The sequence below is a fragment of the Xenopus laevis genome, chromosome 3L (genome assembly GCF_017654675.1).
Source record: "Xenopus laevis strain J_2021 chromosome 3L, Xenopus_laevis_v10.1, whole genome shotgun sequence".
In the NCBI taxonomy this organism is placed as follows: domain Eukaryota; kingdom Metazoa; phylum Chordata; class Amphibia; order Anura; family Pipidae; genus Xenopus; species Xenopus laevis.
Window position 1 is genome coordinate 53331255 of NC_054375.1, and position 20535 is coordinate 53351789.

Here is a 20535-nt window from a genome sequence, read left to right on the forward strand (position 1 = left end):
GGAAACCAAGCAAGTATACTGACTGGGTACCAAGAAGTCTTGTCTGTGCCACAGTTTAAATGCAGTGCTACATCTTTGCAACCCAGCCAGATCAGGCAAGTGTTTGTTGTAAAGATAGGACCCAGTGGGGCTCATGCTACTCTAGACTTAAGCTGGCAGGAGATAAAATGACAAGAATTTTATAGGATTCGTGATATCTCATAAAACTACATATACCGTTGAGGTTATCGGTCTAGTCAATGAGTCCTCCACTCACCAGAAAGTTATATTCAACCCATTACTCTTCCACTAGCATACATAGCAACCAACAGTGGCATAAATAATACCTGGCAAGCCCTGCCTCTGTCGTCATCATCTGGATCAGGTTAAAAACCAGATGTGTCTGCACCATAATATAAATTACTAACAGTATATGTAGGTTGAGGGACCCAAAGTTCTTCTGCAAGAGGTTCCCCAAAACTCTAGCTAGGCCATTAAGAAAGCATTTTACACATCTGCTATCCTAGATACAACTAATACTAGCTTTGATACAGGGCAACTATTACGAACATAAAATATATTATGACATAAAGGTGGGTTTTAATGGAAAGCCAGTGACTTTCTCATCCAAAATCTTGTGTGAGGTGGAAGTAAACAGAGTATCCAACTAGGGCTTTTCTGGCACAGGTATGGGACCTGTTATCCAGAAAGCTTGGGACATGGGGTTTTGCAGATAAGAGGGTGTTTTCATAACTGGGATTTCTAGACATTTAAACATTAAATAAACCCAATAGGATTGTTTTGTCTTCAATAAGAATTAATTATATCTTCGCTAGGATCAAATACACTATACTGTTTATTGCAAAAATCATTTTTTGTTAAATATGAATTATTTTATTAAAATGGAGTCTATGGGAGAGAGCCTTTCCATTATTAAGAGCTTTCTGGATAACAAGTTTCCAGATAACAGATTCCATACCTGAACTTATAAACTGAAAGTGAACTCATGTACTGCTCTGGGAAAGCTCATGCTTCCAATAAACACAAAACAAGACCTCTTTGTACCAACAGTTACTGTTACTGTATTTAGGACATTTTTAGATGTTGCTAGTCGCAATAAATATATTGTAGCATTTTTATGAATACAGTTCTTTTTTTTTTTACACATACAGGTACTATAAACCTTTCAGCAATTAATTACTTGGTTAAAAAAAAATAAGTAGCAAATTTCCAGATAAAAGACATATCAGTCTCCTGTGCCTGAACATGTTATAATGCGTTGGCTGGAATTAGATTTTAGCAGCATTCTGCCTGCTCCCAGCTTCCCTGCAGTAGCTATAAAATGCTAAAGCATAGTGATTTCAAACAATGCAATTAAAATAGCAAAGTAGTGACCCAAAAGCAGGCTTTCAGAGCATAATCATTAAAGTGGAGGTGACAGTCTTGGAACTGCAGAACAGCAAGCGTATGTAAGAGGATTTAGATTTCACTGCAACCAACAAATTTTAATTTGGGGATGGACAGATACGGTGCACTGTATATAACTAGGGAAGATGGTGTAAGTAATACTTTTTTATCAGGACTACTGCATGCTACAGCAACCAATCTGATTTGAACGGTTAGAAAACAAAAGCAAAGATCTGATTGGTTGCTATGAGCAACATCACCATAATGCTTCACTCTACTTTTTTTTTTTTTTTTTTTTTTTAACACAGCATGATAAATAGACCCCTAAATGCTCTGTGAGACCATGGCAGTGCCTCTCCAACATCCTGCTCTTGCTCCACCCCTATTTGTTGGCCCCCTGGGAACCATGCAGCTAATCAAATAGGCCTTATGGGCATTCACTGCTGATTGCAACTCACTCAAGCATTCACTTTATTACAGAAGGCTGACATTGGGTGCTAGGAGTCGATTACAGCTGTTGCGCTACAGGTTAGCTGGATTTTTCCCCTTCCATCCAATCCTACAAAAGCATCACTTATTAAAACTCATAGTAATTACTGCAAAAGATACACCAACAAAGAACACTATTGGTAACCATATGGAAGTAAAAAGCAATAATATAATATGGACAACTGATGAATTATTCCTCCCATGAGCATCATAAGCAAACAACCAAAGAATTCCTGTAATTTCAAGATATGACCATCACATCCACCCATTATTCAATGTAATATTTCATATAAATGTCACTCTTCATCCTTGGAAATATATTACATTGCTTGCCTTCAGACCAGATAATGGACAAGAACATATTTTTACTCCAGAAAATTAGCATTTAGAGAAATTATCATAATATGAATTCTTTGTGTTTTATCCTACAGCTGCCAGAATGTTAGCTACCGTGTGCACAACTCTACAAAGAGTGCCATGCTATATCCATACAATATACAGTAAAGGCAATAGAATATCTATCCTAGATGCAGTAAAACTGCAAAGTGCATGGGGGAGGTAGATTTAAGTAGGTCATGATCCAGGCTCAGAGGGTCTCCTCCAAGCCTCCCTAGCAGTGGAAGTACCTCCCCTTCATGCCACATCAATGATAACCTCGGAAAAAATACATTTATACTTCGTCTGCATCCATTCTATAAATCACATCCTTTGACTTACATTTTGTAGGGCTGCCAGGTCACTGATCATCAGTCAGGACTGTAGTGGGCCAAATATAATTCCTTTGCAATCTCATTAATAAGGTAAAGGATCAAAACATCAGTGTGCGTGCAATTAACCCAATAATCAGATTTGTTTGGTTCTAGGGTCTCACATGAAAAAGGTCAGGAGTGTAGCCTCTTCCACTTCCCACTGGTGCCTAACTGCCTGTGGGTGGCTACATACAGGGGTGTTATTTTAAGGGGCTACAGGAAAACTATTTCCTCCTTGCTAGGACAATACTAGTGTAACTGAATTCCTTCAGCTTCAAGCTTTTATATTACAGAGCAGAAGCAGAGATTGTGTCCCCATGCAGCTCACTGGTACTGGTACCTACAGAGAACAGTGGCACTGCCAGCATCCCTTTTGTCATCTGAGCACATGGCATGATTGCTGTACATTGAAAAACATGCCAGCATTGCCTCCTGCCAAAGGAAGGTGGGCACAAAGCTTAGTCTCTTCCCATGGGTGTCCAAACACAACTACATTTGCAGAACAGTGTTTGCTTTTACCTGTCTCAGGGATGCCCAGCCTGATGCACTAATACTCTTGGTAAGCTTTACTTCCAGAAACCAGAGAGCCATTAAAAAAAAAAATGCCAGTTTACATAGCAACGAGACTGCACAGATAAAAACACCCTTATTGTATTATATTATCAATGACACATCACCAGCCAACCCATGCAATTAGAACATGCAAAGATGGGGGAGGAGGAGCGGCGTGACAGCTGAACATCTGAGCCACTTCACTTGACAGGCACCGGCACACCAGATGTTACTAAGGCTTGTTTTTTTAGTGCCTAATCAAGAATAATCAACTACTAGACAAGTCCGATTTCATATGCAAAAAGGTCCGTGTTTTTGCAGTGTCTAATAAAATTGGATTTAACCTTAAACAGTGGATGGTTAACAAGCTGTAATTATATCTACAAACTACAAAAGAAATGGGCAAGCTGTTATATGCAGAGCGCACATGTATGACAAAGCTCTCTGGGACTATTCAGAATTCATAAAATGAAATGGAAGCCCAAGTTCCTGGTTAAACGCTAATGGTCCCCAAGGGTACACATTTTCAGGCTATACATCATCCAGGCCCATTCTACATGTTTTCAGTTAGTTGATATACCCAGGCTGATGCACATTCAGTTTAGTGTGGAAGAGAAGAATGGCAGGGCCTTTGGCTTCCCACACTGTGATTCCACCCAGAAATGCTTGAGGCAACTTAAGATATGGCCATATCTTTGTCTCCTTCTGTGCCTGCCTGGATCTGCAGGTTGCCAATCCTATGTCTGATGTCACCAACAAGGGCTAGAGGACTATGCTGCATAGGATAGATGGGCTAGGAAAAATGGAGATCTACAGAGAAGTCTCATTTATGAACATAATGGCAAAACACAATTTTTTAAAAACAACAATGCAGTGTTTTCACAGAATCCCAACGTAATACAGACATCACCACTTGCACGATTGAATAAATGTGAAAGTTAATTTGCGTAAAATTATGTTCACGCTTTGCTGGCATCGATGGGGTTATAAACATTTCCAGCATGCCCATGTCCCAAGTTCTCACTATAGCAACTGAAATTACGCAGGGATAAATATTTTCAGGATCTAAGTTAGAAGGTTAATTACTGAAAATATATAGTGAGTGTATTAGGATTTTTAAAAGCACAGGTATGGAATCTGTTGTTATCTGGAAAGCTGTTATTCAGAATTACGGAAAGGACGTGTCCCATAGACTCCATTTTATCCAAATAAACTAAGTTTTTAAAAATTAATTTGTTTCTATGTAATAATAAAACAGTAATTGATCCAAACTAAGATATAATTAATCCTTGTTGGAAGCACAACCAGCCTACTGGGTTTATTTAATGCTTACATGATTTTCTAGAAGACTTAAGGTATGAAGATCCAAATTTCTGAAAGATTCATTATCCAGAAAACCCCAGGTTCCACGCATTCAGGATAACAGGTCCCATACCTGAACAAGAAAATGCCAGCAGCAGAGATATAAATAAGCATTTTTCTTGATTGATGCTGGTCTTGACCCAAATAAGGAAATTAATTTCCTCACTCCTTTTGCTATAAAGCAACCACTCTTGTGATGCTGTACAGTCTGATAAATAAAGCAAAAACTTTAAGGGCAAATTGTTAAAAATGTCATTTAAAATGTAGGTGTTACGTATACTCAACAGTATCTGGTATCATTCATAATTATAAATTTTAAGGTTGTTGTGCCCTTGAAAATGTACATGTTCCCTTGAGTGACCAAGTGGAAAAGTCTGCCTTTGTCCCTGGGCAGGGGAGAAGTGTATTTCATCCAAAGCTTTTTTTCTGAAAAATGAACAGTAACAAACCAAGTAGAATTGTCTCCAGTTATTTCCCATTGTGGTCAGCTGGAACAGACACAAATATGGCACAACTGTCAACTGAAACTGAGGTCATCAATGTTTACAGTAATAACTGCATTGTTATTGGGGTTATTCCAACTGTCCACATAGAAAGTGATCTCCTTGGGTAAACATAGCCGTAAATGGCTGTACATGGGCAAATATTAGCAGCCAACTAGGCCCCTCAACAGATAATTGAGCCATGTATAGGGGCAAATCACTGACCTGCTGAACAAATACCTTGAGGCAGGTTTGAAGATCAGCTCAACAAAGGACCTTTTCACTCCTTTTGGGTCTCCATAAGCACCTATTATGTATCAATAGTTGGAACAATCATATCAGCCAAATGTGGTCCACAACATGGGTGACCTAACCAGATAAAGATTCATTCTGATTATGTTGTATGGCCAACTTCACATAGGGCTGTTCATCTGGAGGGTCACAGGCCCCAGCCACCCAATGGTGTTCAAACATTTTTGTACACATCACAGGACATGGGTTGTCTTGAACAGTAACACCGCACCTACCAAACACAAAATGTATGGGCAATGTGCGCAAGTACCCTAAAGGCTAACATTAACCTATGGTGAAAAGTACAGTGCCATTTCAATTTAAACACATACACGGTGTACTTCTTACAAAAGAGAGTTTGGGTGACCTCATAAAGACCTCCGTTCCTTTCCAGGAATTTATGGCCAAATTCACACTGATTTCAACTTACTTTACCCATTTTGTCATTGAGGGCCAGGGAGCAAACCAAGTTACGTGTCTATTTTTGTTCCTTAATGCATATTCTGCCAGTTAAGCGATTAGGCCCTGAAGCCATTGTATTTTTCCAAAGTCAGGAAAACGTCAATAAGTTACTGATTAATGTACTTTATGAAACATGTGCCTAGCTGCATGGCTACTGGGAGATCTGATATCAAATCTGATAAGACTCAAGCTTTAGCATTCATCCCAATATCATGCAAAGCAAGGTTTGTGTATTTTAATATTAACCAACAACATGTATAATGAAGTTTAGTGCCCCCCCTTCTAATAAACATCTAAATACATACATAAAATCAGTGGCAAACATGGCCAGTCATCCCATCTGGTGTGCCAGTACAAGGGTGCAGTACCTGCCACCCTAAGGGAAAAATGTTGTTTAGAACTCAAATAATTAACTTTTAGTATGTTATAGAATGGTGATTTCTAAGCAACATTTCAGTTGGCCTTTATTTTTTCTTTTTAAAGTTTTTGCCTTCTTCTACGGATTAGTCCCAACTTTTAAATGGGAGTCCCTAACCCCATGTCAAAAACAAATTCCCAACATCCAAGAGTTTGAGTAGCAACATGTTGCTCACAAGCTACTGGTTGGGGATCTCTGCTCTACATCATACTAAAAGATCATTTAAAGGCGAACAACCCCTTTAATCTGTAATACAGAGATGGCTGTACTAAGCATGATATTAAAGTGCTAAAAACACAATGCAATGAACACTTTCTTCGATCAACTAAATAGAAGGATTCTGTTCAAGATGTCTCCCCATAGCACAAACACTTAATAATAAATGTGTGTGTTCTTGAAATCTTTGTGTGATGGACACCATTAACCATTCAGATTAAAATATGTAGGAAAATAAATCAAATGACGTTCTGGCAGTTAAGCAATCGTACAAAAGTTATGTCCAACAAATGGAGGTAAAAGTCAGCCACTGATATCGTCAGATAGGCACACATGTCCAATCAACTAAACAACTGACTACCATGGTACAAAAAATGTTGGGATACTTCGCACACAGCCTGAAAATCATACGAAACAACGGCATCTTTGCGTCTATGGCCAGCTTTAGAAGCAAGGAGAAAACTAGAATAAAAGGTAAAATCACAATAATCCCACATGTAAGGCTAGGGGTATTTAGACTGATAAAAGAGGAGAGATGAAGCAACTTGTGATCATTGGCAACAATAAAACTTATAAATTACTGAAACAGTAGATGTTTACCCTATATAAAGGATCGTATTTTATATCTGTGAAAACTTCCTTTATAAATATAAATTAATGTAATTAAATGTATTGTAATGGGTAAAATTAAACATTTAAAACAACCAAGCAAATGCTTTTTCAAAAAAAAAAATATTAACTCCGTACACTTTACTAAGTGGATAAATGAAATTATATACCTTCCATAGCCTCTAACAATCACATAACGTAAACATCAACAAACCTTTCTGTGACTGTCCATAAACAGACTGAAGGTAATAATTACACATTTCAAGAGCTGGAGATTTTCCATCTACAATAGCTAATAACAGTGCTAACAATAGCCCAAGAGGGGCTGAAGCTGTACTGAGCCCAAATGGAGAGTCAACTTAATAAATATAATACAGGTATATAATAAATAATAGATCCCATTATCTATCACCTCCCCAAAGAGAATAGCCAGGTTTGCTCCAACAGAAAAAACGTGGCGATAAAACCAGCATAAAGTTGTCCCTCTGAGCCTAAATAATTGCTCTGGGTTAATAAAATGACCCCAAGAGATAGATATTTGCTTAACAGATTTTGTCTTATTTTGCCACCCAGCAGTACCCAGCATAGGTGCAGCAGAGTTTTGTGCATGTGGTGTTCCATTATGGAATGGCACATTTTCTTTGCACTCCACATTTCCTGGTCTACAAAACAACTGCCTACTTTTCCTTTTAATAGTCTGCCATTGTACCGCTCAGCAGGACATAGCTGTGTGAGCTAATAAACATAGCCAAGAAACAGAACAATGTTCCCACTTGATGAATTATACACATGAAGTGCAACTGAAATAGATGAACCTACTGGGAGTGTTTTTTTTATGGACATCTAAAGTGAGCCCTTTATAAAGGGTCATCTCATATCGTTGCTGTTGTTTTCTTTAATCACTCGCTTGAGACCATTCATATGCAGACTTCGAGGAAGAATAAAGGAAATATTATGTGTTCCTCTAATAATCCCATCTGCCTGTCCTCTAAATGATCCATGTGCGTGCTGGAGCGCTCTGAAGCTCACTGCAGTCATGTCCCTTCCCATAAAACCATCACACTAGGTTAGAGGACTGTTTTGTTTTCATACAATAAGATTAAATCTAATGAACAATCCTACAATTTCATTACATGCCGTTTTTGGCCTTTTTGTTCTGTGCATTATATACCTGTACCAATTTCTGTTCCAGAAAATTTCTGATCTGTCCACACAATGGTCTTTTTATCCTTATGGGGAGAGATGGGAATGTATTGCAAACACACAGAAAAATCTTGACATAGGAATTGAGCATTAAAAGAACTACAGTAGAACCCCCATTTTACATTTTTTAGAGGACCGCAAAAAAATGCTGTAAAAACGGGGGGAAATGTCAGCGTCAAACAGAGTCTAAACAGGGAAAATTCTGAAACTAAAATACAAGTTTGCCTGTTTGGGTAGAAATGGCCTAGACCTGCTGCATCATTCTGTTCAATGAGCTGTAACAAAATAAAAGAATAAGCCTTCAACTACAAAGTATCTTCCCTAGCCTAGTGGCTGCCTATGCTGAAAAATGTACAAAGGATCTTTCCTATTCCTGCGCTATTCAAGGTGGAAACTTGAATCATTTCACTTGGAAACCTAAATATGCTATACAGACCGGTTACTCTAAGAAAGAAAAGACATGGCAACATTTAAAGTGATGTATTCCCAGCTAGAATAAGAATCCTAACTCACAATGTAAGCATTCATTTATAACCAATCCATCATTAAAGGAGAAGGAAAGCTACGGAGGCATTTTATTGCCAATAGATTAGCTACAATAGTGCAAGCTAGAATGATGCTATATGTATTCTGTAGAATGTTTTACCATACCTGAGTAAAAAGCTCTAGAAATGTTTGTTTAGGATAGCAGATGTAGTATTAGCTTGGTGTGACATCACTTCCTGCCTGAGTCTCTCCCTGCTCACTTATAGCTCTGGGCTCAGATTACAGCAGAGAAGGGGGGGGGAGAAGCAAACTGAGCATGCTCAAGCCCGGGGCAAAGAGGTTTAAGTTGAAGGCAGGAAGTCTGATACAGAAGCCCATGTGTACACAATAGAAGGAAAGAAATGCTGTGTTTCTTTTGACAGAGGACTTAGAGCAGCACTACTTTGAGGGTTTACTGGCATATTTAGGTGGACTTTCTGATAAGGCTTACTTAGTTTTAACCTTTCCTTCTGCTTTAAAAGCAAAACACTAATGCAATGCAGGCAATTCGCTTTTATAGAAACAGAGGCTTTAGTATATGTTCTATTAGGAATGTTAGCATTCCAACTCTGCTATATTAATAATCTGTGCAATTATTGTATATACTGTTATATACAGTCACCACTCAAGTCCACCTTGCTCATAGATGCCAATAAGTGGCGCTAAACTGAGAAAAAGTCTCTCTGATCTAAAGGAAACCAAGGATCGTGTTGAGCCTGAAATACTCTCCACTATTTAGAGTTTCTTTGCTTTCTTCCCAGAAGGGGTGGCTTATACTGCCCGCCATCCTACAGTCCCTTTTATACAGTTCTCATGAATGGATAATTTGAATGAGCAAGTGCTTTCCTTTGATTGAGTCCTTACATAAACCCAAGCCCTTTATTAACATTTATGCAACACAGTTCTATTAAGAAGGGCTTTACAGAATAATGTTTAATCATTCACAAGTCCCTTCCCACAGACGCCTACCACAGTAACAAAGACACATATGCTAGAGACGGTGCGTCAGAAGATAGTTACCATACCAATTTGTTTTTGAACTGTGGAAGGAAACCTATTCAAATGTTGAAGTCGATCCCTGGAATCCAGCATTACAAGGCAGCGCTAAAACCTCAAGAGAAGAAGCATGAGCAGCCACTGAACGCATAAGCATGGAAGTCTTGCCTTGCTCCTCTGCACTACAAATGAAAACACAAGCACTATGTGGAATTCATTTCGCCTTTAAGTATTGAAAATCATTAAGATCTAAGATGGGTCATCTATATTTATAAAAATTAAAATGTGTCTAAAATATTTGCAACACCTGTAAAAGCACAAAGTGCTGCCTTTACTTTATATGGAAACACTTAGGATAAAAAGGCCAGATGTTTGGGAAAGGGCCATGACAGATGCCCAGGCACTTTAGATGTGGTAATTATAACAGAGAAGGACAAAGCCACATTAAGAAGGGAAAAGGCACTATCCATATCATGCATTTGTTAGGTCCCATCTGACAGGAAGTCCCTAAGGGCATTCATGTGCTGCCTGAATGTTTGGGGACCAGGACACCTGGGCTGAAATAAAGATCTGTTACTTCTGTTCAATGTCAACAGTGATGGGGAAGGGGGTGGTTGGACACTTGTACAGAGATACTTCCCTTGGGGACTAAGGGATGCCCACCTGGCAGCTGCTGTCCCTACAGACATGTTTAGGGGGTTATTTACTAAAATCTAAAATCTGAATTTCTCAGAATATCAATAAAAAAAGCTCAACCAAACCAAATAACAGAACTCTAATTAATCGGATCATGAAAAAAAATAAAAAAAAATAAATTTAGTGAAAACTCGAATCCCCCTGAATCGCTCAATTTTTTAAGTTTTTGCCCAAAAACGGTACAATTTTCGGGTTAAACCCAACACAGACCACGATAAGTTCAATTTGGGATAGGTGCCTCTCCAATTGACTTATAGAGGACCTCTTCAGGTCTGAGATGGTATATTTTCAGATTCAAGCTTTTTGCAGCAGTAGGGTATAATAAATCTCAAAACATTGGAGGTTTTATTCCTCACAAAAAATTCTAATTTTTGCCAAAAAAAGCTTGATCAGAAAAATTTGAGTTTAGTAAACAACCCCCATAATGTCAAGCTAAGAAAAGCCTGGCAGCCTCCAGCAAGTCTCTCAAGCGCGCCCATTACATCACGCATTATGCAAAGGCTGTTGTCTTACTACGGAACGTTTTGAATTCATGAATTCTTAGGAGTTCCACTTTATAACAGGGCAATGGACAATTTCCATCTACCAACTCCCCAGTGCCAACATATTTTCATTCCACAGTACCTCCGCATTGTGAGCCAAACTGTGTCTTGAGAAATTTCAGTTTAGGAAGTAAATCATTTTGGCGATTACTAATCCCATCCATTGAGCAGCTTTCAGTTGGCAAACAAATGCTGTTTGTGACATAGGAATAATATATCACTTTCCTGCCTATTCTTAAATGATTAATTCTTCACCAAAAAGTTCTCAAGTAACTATATTTATGTAAAAAGAAAATAGTTAAGACAGCTGCACCCCAGCAGCTCAAGACAGAACCGCCCTCTTGTGTGACACTTTATATTGCACAAAAAAAAAGACTAACCGCAAAGCTGCTTACATTTGCAACATAAAAAATTTGTTTTCTTTAGGAGAGTCTTTGCCAATAGTGCAGATACTGCTTTGTCATTGCATTAAGAAGCATGCATTCCAAAGGAAATTTTTTAACAGTCCCATGGGATTTCAAATATCTTTATAATTCAACAACATTCCCTTGTGGAAGCATATTTGGCAGTTGCTGCTTTCTACACAAAAAAAAAAATGGGGATCGTTAAACTGGCTTTCCATAACGAGTGACCATACCTGTGCAAGCAAGTAAAGCCCAATATATAGTTCGCGTTTTAGCTTCATATAAACCCAATATACAAGAAAAGAGAGAGCAACAGGAGCAACATTAGCAGAGGAATAGTTCTCTCACCTTTAGGAAGGAACAGTTCTCTGACACAGGCCTACTTGGTGCAGAGGATTCTAAATCTTCAAGGTGTGTACTAAAGAAATACGGTAGGTACAATAAATAATGCCGTAAAGGAGAACTAAAGCCTAAAAATTATTGACTAAAATAGATTTTATACACTGAACTTGTTGCACAAGCCTAAAGTTTCAGCTTCTCAATAACAGCAATGATCCAGGACTTCAAACTTGTCACAGGGGTTGACCATCTTGGAAAGTGTCTGTGACACTCACATGCTCAGTGGGCTCTGATCAGCTGTTGAGAAGCTAAGCTTAGGGGTCGTCACTAATTTACAGCAGAAAATAAGGTTTGTCTGTAATATAAGCTGATACTACAGAGCCGATTATTACATTCTGATGCTAGTAGCACTGGTTTCTGTGTTGCCTTGGTAGTAGTTCTCCTTTAAATACACCTTTGCAAGCACTATTTATATATAGGGTATATTTCTATACGCATTGATGTTTTACCACTTTCAGAACCAACTTTATTCTGTCTAATCTTGCAGAAGCCTGTGGGCAAGACAAATGAATAAAAAAATGAATTAATAAACTGGCTTCCCCAGGGACTCACCAATGGACACAAACTATGCATTCCATCTGTAATCATAGCCTTAGGGTCACAAAACTGCAACTTTGAGGGGCAGCCTAACAAAAAAAAACAAAACAAAAAAAAAGCACATATTGCTGTCCCTCACCAAATGCTAATTTCATTTCATGGTTATACACTAGTGATGCGCGGGTGGGGATTTTCCCGACTCGCACCCGCCCACGCCTGACCTCCCTCTACCCACGCATGCCCGCACCCGCCTACCGGATTATTTTCATAGACGCACGGCCATAAAGCCAGCAGTTGAAGGTGGCGGGTGGGGAGAGCAGGAGAAGAGCTCAACCCGCACCCGCGAAGAGGATATTATAAACACTACCTTAAACTGACTAAGTTTATGTATAACCATTAGTAAACTTAGAAAGCAATTATATATTATAAGTTTAACTTTTTTATTCAGCTAGTCATGTTGATATATCCAATTGTCTAGAGCATTCAAATTATTTTAACAGTGTAGGTCAGCTTTCAAACACTTTTTTTCAGTTTTGTTGTTTTCAGAATGAACACCAAAAATAGACTTTTACTCAATTGCGTGCCATGTTTTATTTTTTTAAGAATTGAAGTTTAAAGTTTAATGTTCCTGTCTCTGATTTCAGACTGGCATCAAAGTAATCCAGGTGCAGTGCTACATTAGTTGATACATTTCTCAGCTGTATCTGTGGAGAATTAGCAACTATTGTAACGGCTGCCTTTAATGAAACTCAGGGATTCTGCTCAGCAGAGCCAAAGAGAAGAAATGTATCGACTAATGTATCAATTTAGAACAGCATTGTGATCCCCCCCCTTCCAGATCGGCTTTAGAAAAATGGTGAAAATTAAACATTGATATTAGGAAAAAACTGTCACAAATAGAAAAAAGTCTTTATTTCAGGTGAACTAACTGAAAACAACTGAACTGAAAAAAGTGTTGGAACAACTCCTTTAAGAGTTTCGGATTTGGTTTGTTAAATTACACTTTTCTATACCCTTCAAAAATTCCTAGGATTTGCATGAATTCTGAGCTGTACCCTGGATTTGAAGCATCCCTGAAATATATGCATATATTGGTATGACCTGCAACTTTATATACTGATCAAATTCTGACACTCCATTTACCCTTGAAGCAGAGAGCTCTTGGCCAGGGGAGACAAGGTTCATGTTAGCAAATAGTTTAAAGCAGCATACAGTTTAAAACTGGCTGGTTCAATTATTTAATTTTTTTGCATTTGGTGTTTATTATGGCCTTGGCACACAGGTAATTCTGTCCTGCAGGGATTAGTATTTAGCTCCTAGTGATGTGCAAGTCAGCCTAAAAGTCTTGGTTCAGGCCAAGAAAAAGCAAGGTAAACAAGTATTGCATCCTATTATAGAAAGTTGGCCTCATCCGATGTATTTAATGTAGTGACTAAAGTACCCCCTTGGGTATAAGGATATAAGGATATTATAAGTTACCAAGGAGTTCCATGACCATATAAAAACAGGAGGCTGAAGACTTCTAATATTCTCATATTTACCAACAATGGGTATTTTATTTATTAGAATAGACGAGCTTCAGTAAGCCATGTGACAGAGATGACATCACTAAGCTCCAATTATAACTAATGACATCAATAAGCAATGTTTATAAGGATATAATACACAAAAGCCATGAATATCTTGTAAATGATTATGAACGGTGAGTTCTGATGTCATCAGTTATAAACGGTGAGTTCTGATGTCATTTCTTTCACACGACTACCTGAAATTTGTGTATTATGATAAATAAAGTACCCCCAGCTGTAAAATATGAGGGTATTAGAAGTTACCTCGGAGTTCCATGACCTGTATATGGTCATGAAACTCCTCGGTAATTTATAATATCCTTATATTTTACTATATAATTTACAGGATATTTGTGGCTCTTGTGTACTATAAAGGTTTAGCAGCCTAGAAGATCATAATGTCATGTGTTATCACGTTAATGGGGTACGTGCACACCTTTCACATCACCGCACGCAGCTCATTAGCACAATCAGGAAAAACCATCTAATTTTATGGATTTTAGTGGAATGTGCTACTTTTTTAATCACTTTTTAATCACTTATCTAAATTACTTAACACTTTGTGCTGCAGGACACATTGCAATGATCACAGAAAAGGTGATGCTCACTATGTGCCATTATACTCTGTAGTGGTTAATAAAGACCAGCTTCATAGTACAAAACTAAATTAAATTTTGGGTTACTGCACAACAACCCAATTTAAATTGCCCAGAATTATCCTGGATCACTGCCCACTGGAATCAATAGGAATTGTCGCAAGCTGAAGTTACTATGTGATATCGAGAGAAAAAAAGCTACAATAAAACCGTTAACCAGCTTTGTAAGGGAAACTTACAGCTTTATAACTGCTGTACTTAAGTTGATGTTCTTAGGAAGGAGATAAACAGGCAAACTAATAAGAAGCACATTTCACTCCAAATTTAATTTGTGGTGTCTGAAGCAAATCTACAGGAAGTATTTAGTCTGAAGAGCAATGGGACTGAATCCAGACTCTCTTATACCAAAGGCAATGGCTTAGTAATGTCTGGTTGGAGACATCACAATGGCTGTTAAATACTAAACCATTTTGATCAATATACTACAGTGTTTCACCTGCTATAAACTACAGGGCCCAACATTTTCAGCCAGGTGCAAGTCTAATCATCTATGATGGAGAACACATGGCTAAAAATTGTACAAATCCTACAATTTCTTTTTTTTTTTTTTTTTTTTTTTTACACAAGCTTCAGTTGGGTTAATTAGTTACAGGAGCAGTTATATTTCATGTATTTACACAGAAGTAGCACAAAAATACAATGCATTTGTTAAAGGGGTTGTCCACCTTTAAGTTAACTTTTAGTGTGATGTAGACAGTGATATTCTCAGACAATTTGTGATCGATTTACATTTTTTATTATTAGTGGTTTTTGAGTTATTTAGCTTTTTATTCAACAGCTCTTGAAAGAGCTTCTCTATGAAAGATTCAGTCAAATCCCAAAATAGTGTCTGTGGTGCAACCTTCAAAGAACAGCATTGCACAGCTATTTTGAATGATCAATTTTGGTGAACATTTTTACCCTGATGTAAGTGGTATTCTCCAGGATGGTCCTCATCCACAGGACAATCACCAGATCTCAGGACATGTAAAAACTACCAGGAGTTGTTTTCCCTCACCTGACATAGATGGGATGGACTAGTAGGGTTTTTGCAGATATTTTCAATAAATCAACCTGAAACATTAGTTTTTTTTTTAAACACTTAAAAAAGTATAATGCACTGGCGCATTTGTTTTTCACGCAATGTCTCCTTTAAACCAGAACAGCCAATCAGATGCTTGATATTATTTTAACTGCACTAGATCTGAAATAGCTAACTGCTGGTTAGTTGCTATGGGTTACAAGAAGGTTGAACATAAACCAGTGTCTGTTCCCTTTATTCTGGCAGCAGCATGTGCACTGATGAAAGATTAGTCCTGCATTAAACTTCCTTGCAATCATCACTCAAGAGTCCAGGCTGTCAGCTCAAATCATATTTTTTGCTAAACATTTCAGTTTCTTAAGTGAACACAAAAAAGAGAGAACACGGCACTTATTGCGCAGTAGGCCAAGAGAGTCTGAGATTTTTACATACTTTGGCAGCCTGGGTAATAAAACCTTCGCTGTAGACAATACAGAAAGTGATAAGTGCATGGAGAATGTCCTTCTGTCTCAGTAAAAAAATGTTGAAAACATGCAGTATATAAACAAGAGGAAGACCTATTATGGCTGCAGCGTCTCCATCAGATAAGGAGTTAACAAAATAGTTGACAAATGTGGGGGCTGAGGAAGATATGCTGCATAGCACTGCCATACCCAGGAGGACTTTTGACCAGGCGCCAGATGCTACTGGTAGTGATCAGGTATCCTAACAATGCAGAGGAAAACACAGATGTACCAAGCTCTGAGCTCTCACAAACTGTAAATGGAAGGAGGAGGAGGAGAAGTAGAACAGGAGTGAAGAGTGTATGTACATTACAGAAGGATTTTTCAGAAACCCAGGAATCCGATGCTCCCTAGAGGTGGCACATAGCGATTATATGACTGGGACAAGGTCACAGATAGATAACAGGAATCAAGCCATACTCCTCATAATTAGAAATGGAAATTTGAGTGAGGCATTCGAATACCCCAAGCTATATACGAAGGTACTTGAACCAAAAAATAGGGATGCACCGAATCCACTTTTTTGGATTCGGCCGAGCCCCCAAACCCTTTGCGACAGATTCGGCCGAATACCAAACCAAAACCGAACCCTAATTTGCACATGCAAATTAGGGGTGGGAAGGGGAAAACATTTTTTACTTCCTTGTTGACAAAAAGTCACGTGATTTCCCTCCCCACCCCTAATTTGTACATGCAAATTAGGATTTGGTTCGGCCAGGCAGAAGGATTCGGCGGAATCCTGATGAAAAAGGTAGAATCCCGAACTGAATCCTGGATTTGGTGCATCCCAACCAAAAAATAAATCTATTAGATTGGGACGTAGTAAGGAAGCATATGTGTGGTCATGGGGGTACTCTCCAAGTTGTGGAGCACAAGAATGAAATGCAATGGGGGTATACAGTCAGGACAAGGATAAAACAAAATGGGCAGTGGCTGAAGTTGGTCAAACACAAAAAGAGGCAGGACAAGGCAAAGGCAAGTAGGATGTGGGATGGGTATTAGCAGGGGAAAAGTAAGAATTGTGTAAGCTGAGCAGTGAGAAAGCCAAAGGAAGGTGTGGAATGGGGTTGAGAACAAGATATGTGAGGGCATAAAGAAAGAAGCACAAGAAAAAGTAAATAAAATAAAAATTAAACAGGGGGCAGTATACCACTTTGTTCAACATGAGTTCAATGCATAAGCTTGTGCCGAGCATATTTTATACCTACTGTTTAATCACAAATAAAAAAAATATGTCTCTTTTAAATTAATATTTATTGTGCTAAACAGGGCAAACAGGGAAACGGAAGCTCCTCTATGTTTGATCCTTGGGAGTTAAATATATAATTTCCCAGTATAATGGGGTATTACAGGAAGCCAATCTCCCATATACTCTATTTTAAACAAATAATTGCAATTTTTTGTAATTATTTCATTTTTTTCTCGGCAATAAGAAAACAGTACCTTGCACTAGTTAAGATGCATAGTTGAAAGTTTGTTAGTAGACTTTCGGTATTGAGATGAACTACAGAAAGACTGCTTACCCGGAAAGCCCCACGTGCAGAACATACTGGATAATAGGTCCCTAGTCATTAAGCTCATGTTGAAAAGGAGGTGTACTGGTATAGACCTCATATTAGGCACCAGACAATCCCATCACCAGGAAATGCCCATACACAATATCTATGCAAAAGTAGCATATTATGCATTCATTATCAGTGCTTTCCAAACTTTCCATGTAGTGAGCCACTCTCTGTTATATGCACACATTTGTGGGTGCTAGGCACAGGCAGGCCAGAGGTCACAGGTGCTAGGGACAGGCAGGCCAGAGTTTACAGGCGCTAGGCACAGGCAGGCCAGATCTTACAGGCACTAGGCACATGCAGGCCAGAGGTCACAGGCACTGGGCACATGCAGGCCAGAGGTTACAGGCGCCGGGAGTAGGCTGGGCCAGAGGTTACAGGTGCTGGGCGCAGGCAGGTGAGGGGTTACAGGCACTGGACACAAGCAAGAGAGGGATTACGGGTGCCGGGCAGTCAGGAGTATAACATAATAAAAAAAAAAAAACAGCTTCTAGAGAAAGGAAAAGGGGAAAGACAAAGAGATGAATACAAAGAGGTTAGGGAAGGGAAGATGAGGTAATCCAAAGAAAGACTGAGATTGTGAGCCAAGAACACGGATTCACAGGACAAAGCTGGCCAAAAGCATTAGTAACTAGATCTGCATCATCCATTCAGCGAATACCCACAGATTTCTTGCACATCCCCAGGTATGCATGCCCCCCTTACCCAACACATTAACCCTACTATTGCCCCAATCCCCCATGAAGCTGGTACAATCCTGTGAGCTGATCTCAGCCATTGTTTTCACATGCTGTAATCATTTGTCTGATCTCACCCTGGCAGACTTCTCCACCCTCCCCCCAACCCGACCAGATTCTGTGTACACCCACCCAAATGTAAGTGCTCAATGTCTCCCCAAGGTTTCCTCCCACTCGTACCCCCCCCCCCAAAAAAAAGCTCAGATAACATAAAAAAATATGTTCTCTGTGTTCAGTCCTGTGACCCACCCTCCCTTCTCACCAGTAATGTGCTCCCATTGCCGTTCTACTGAAAGCGAGACACAAAGGAACCTGGCTGACAATACACCCCCTTCAGCCCTTGTGCTCGGCTCAGCATCCCAGTGTGTGTGTGGGCATCCGTGCATCAGGAAATGTGCCTGGCAATGCTGAACCCTGCTGTTTCCTACTGCCTGCAAACCCAGCACTACAGATACAGAATGAGCTTGTATATAGGAAAAGGGATGAAGGAAAAGCCAAAAACGAATGCAGACCTGCCCTGCCAATATCTGCCCTTCAGCCTCGCGTTCTATAAAGGGATCTCTAGCCCATAGATACATACTGAGCTATAAACTGCATCCAGCGACTACTCTGCAGTCGCATTTCATTGCAAACACCATGGCTCTAAAATCAGAGATTTTCATTTGGTCTGTCGCCTATTCACTACTCCCAGCATCCTCTGCCAGCCTGAGGTTGAGATTTCTAGTTCAGCGAGATTAAGCAGCATACACTCATGGTGGTAATGAATTGCCCACAATTAAAATCTTCAGCGCACCCCTTGCTATTTCACCGTGTACATCTGACCTTGCAGTTTCAGCATGCTCATGCGCCACACCCCTCTTCCTTATGTGCCACGGCTTCACCCACTGCACCCCTTGAGCAGAGGCATCCGCACCCCACTCCCTTTCAGTGATCCTCTTAGGGCCCCTCCCATCAGCAGACATAAAAGATAGGACTCGCCAAAGAGAGTGTATGGGAAAGCAATGTAATGAGGAATGCAGATACCCCGGGGTTATGGATTTGCACTAATTGTGTAATATGCCAGTGCAATGATGGGCAGGGAGGCAAAGATGAGAGGCAGCTGCTAGGGTTAATCTGTTATGGATACAGCCTGCAGCAGGACTAGCCTTAATGGCCGGCTATAGATGGAGGTGTGGGCATTGTGAATTCCCGTCCTTTCATGCCTCCAAATGCCATTGTGCTTGCCACCCAATTGTCCTACACTGGTCTTTTCCACCAGTAATCGGTGCTGCTGCACTGAGCAATAAACACATTGGCCATTGGCATGTGAGTGTGCTGCATCACTTGCTGGTACCATCTGCATCTGGCACATAGCAACACTCACTACTACACCAGTGCCTCCACCATCACCATTGTGTGCCCTGGAGAAACTGGACCCCCAATCCCCTGCACCCCTTACTAGCCTCTGGCACCCTGCACTCCATCTCCAAACATCAGTGGCCTCCATTGTGTGCTGAGCAGCTGCACCCCCATCCCCTGCAGCCCCCCACTCACCAGTCAATGGAGTTTTGATTCTCAATGACGTTCTGATAGGCTGCCAGCAGCTCCAGGCGGTGGGGATTGAAGCTAACGGAGGCCATACCGGCTGCAGACTCGCTGAGTGCCGGGGGATGGAAAGACGAAGCAGAGGACTGAGGGAGGGAAGGAGAGGGATGGGGAGATGAGGAATCACTGACACACTGCAGCTGGGGAAGGGGCGGAACCGCAGCCATTGCCGAACCGCCGGGTCCTAAAGCTGTTGCTGCTGTTACTGCCAATACGATGTTCAGCTACGGGAGCCAACCTGTCTGTGTGTGTGCGCGGCGTTATAGCGCCTTCAACACTACAGTTCCCAGCATCCTCCTCTTCCTGCAGTTTGTGGGCGGGTCCTCCTCGCATCCGAGCGCACAGGTTATAATCTTGCCGCATCCCCCAGCTGAACCACATGCACTGCAATACAGTTAAATGGCCTTTTTTCCCTATAACGGGTCTGCACAATGAAAGAACGATCCAATTGGAAGCTTTGATTTCATTGTGAGAGCTGTACCTGCCTGTTGTCTATAGTCACTGCACTGCTGGAACAATGGAGATGTAACGAAGCAATATGGGGTGGAGGTGTCTCTAGTCCTTAGTTACACAGTACAGCCTGTAT

General features: G+C 40.0%; 1 protein-coding gene across 7 annotated transcripts in view; it reads right to left on the reverse strand.

Annotated features, from left to right (window-relative positions):
- dbn1.L (drebrin 1 L homeolog) overlaps positions 1-20311 on the reverse strand; it is a 51398-nt gene extending 31087 nt beyond the window's left edge. For 2 of the 7 annotated variants that reach the window (XM_018252220.2, XM_018252216.2), the window contains exon 1: positions 19899-20298. In XM_018252220.2, coding sequence (XP_018107709.1) covers positions 19899-20116 — 218 coding nt within the window. In that variant the 5' untranslated portion in view covers positions 20117-20298. Of the gene's footprint in view, positions 1-19898 lie in introns of all 7 variants that reach the window. The other 5 variants (XM_018252222.2, XM_018252219.2, XM_018252221.2 and 2 more) reach the window with 5 other exon arrangements.
- Positions 20312-20535: the final 224 nt, after the last annotated feature.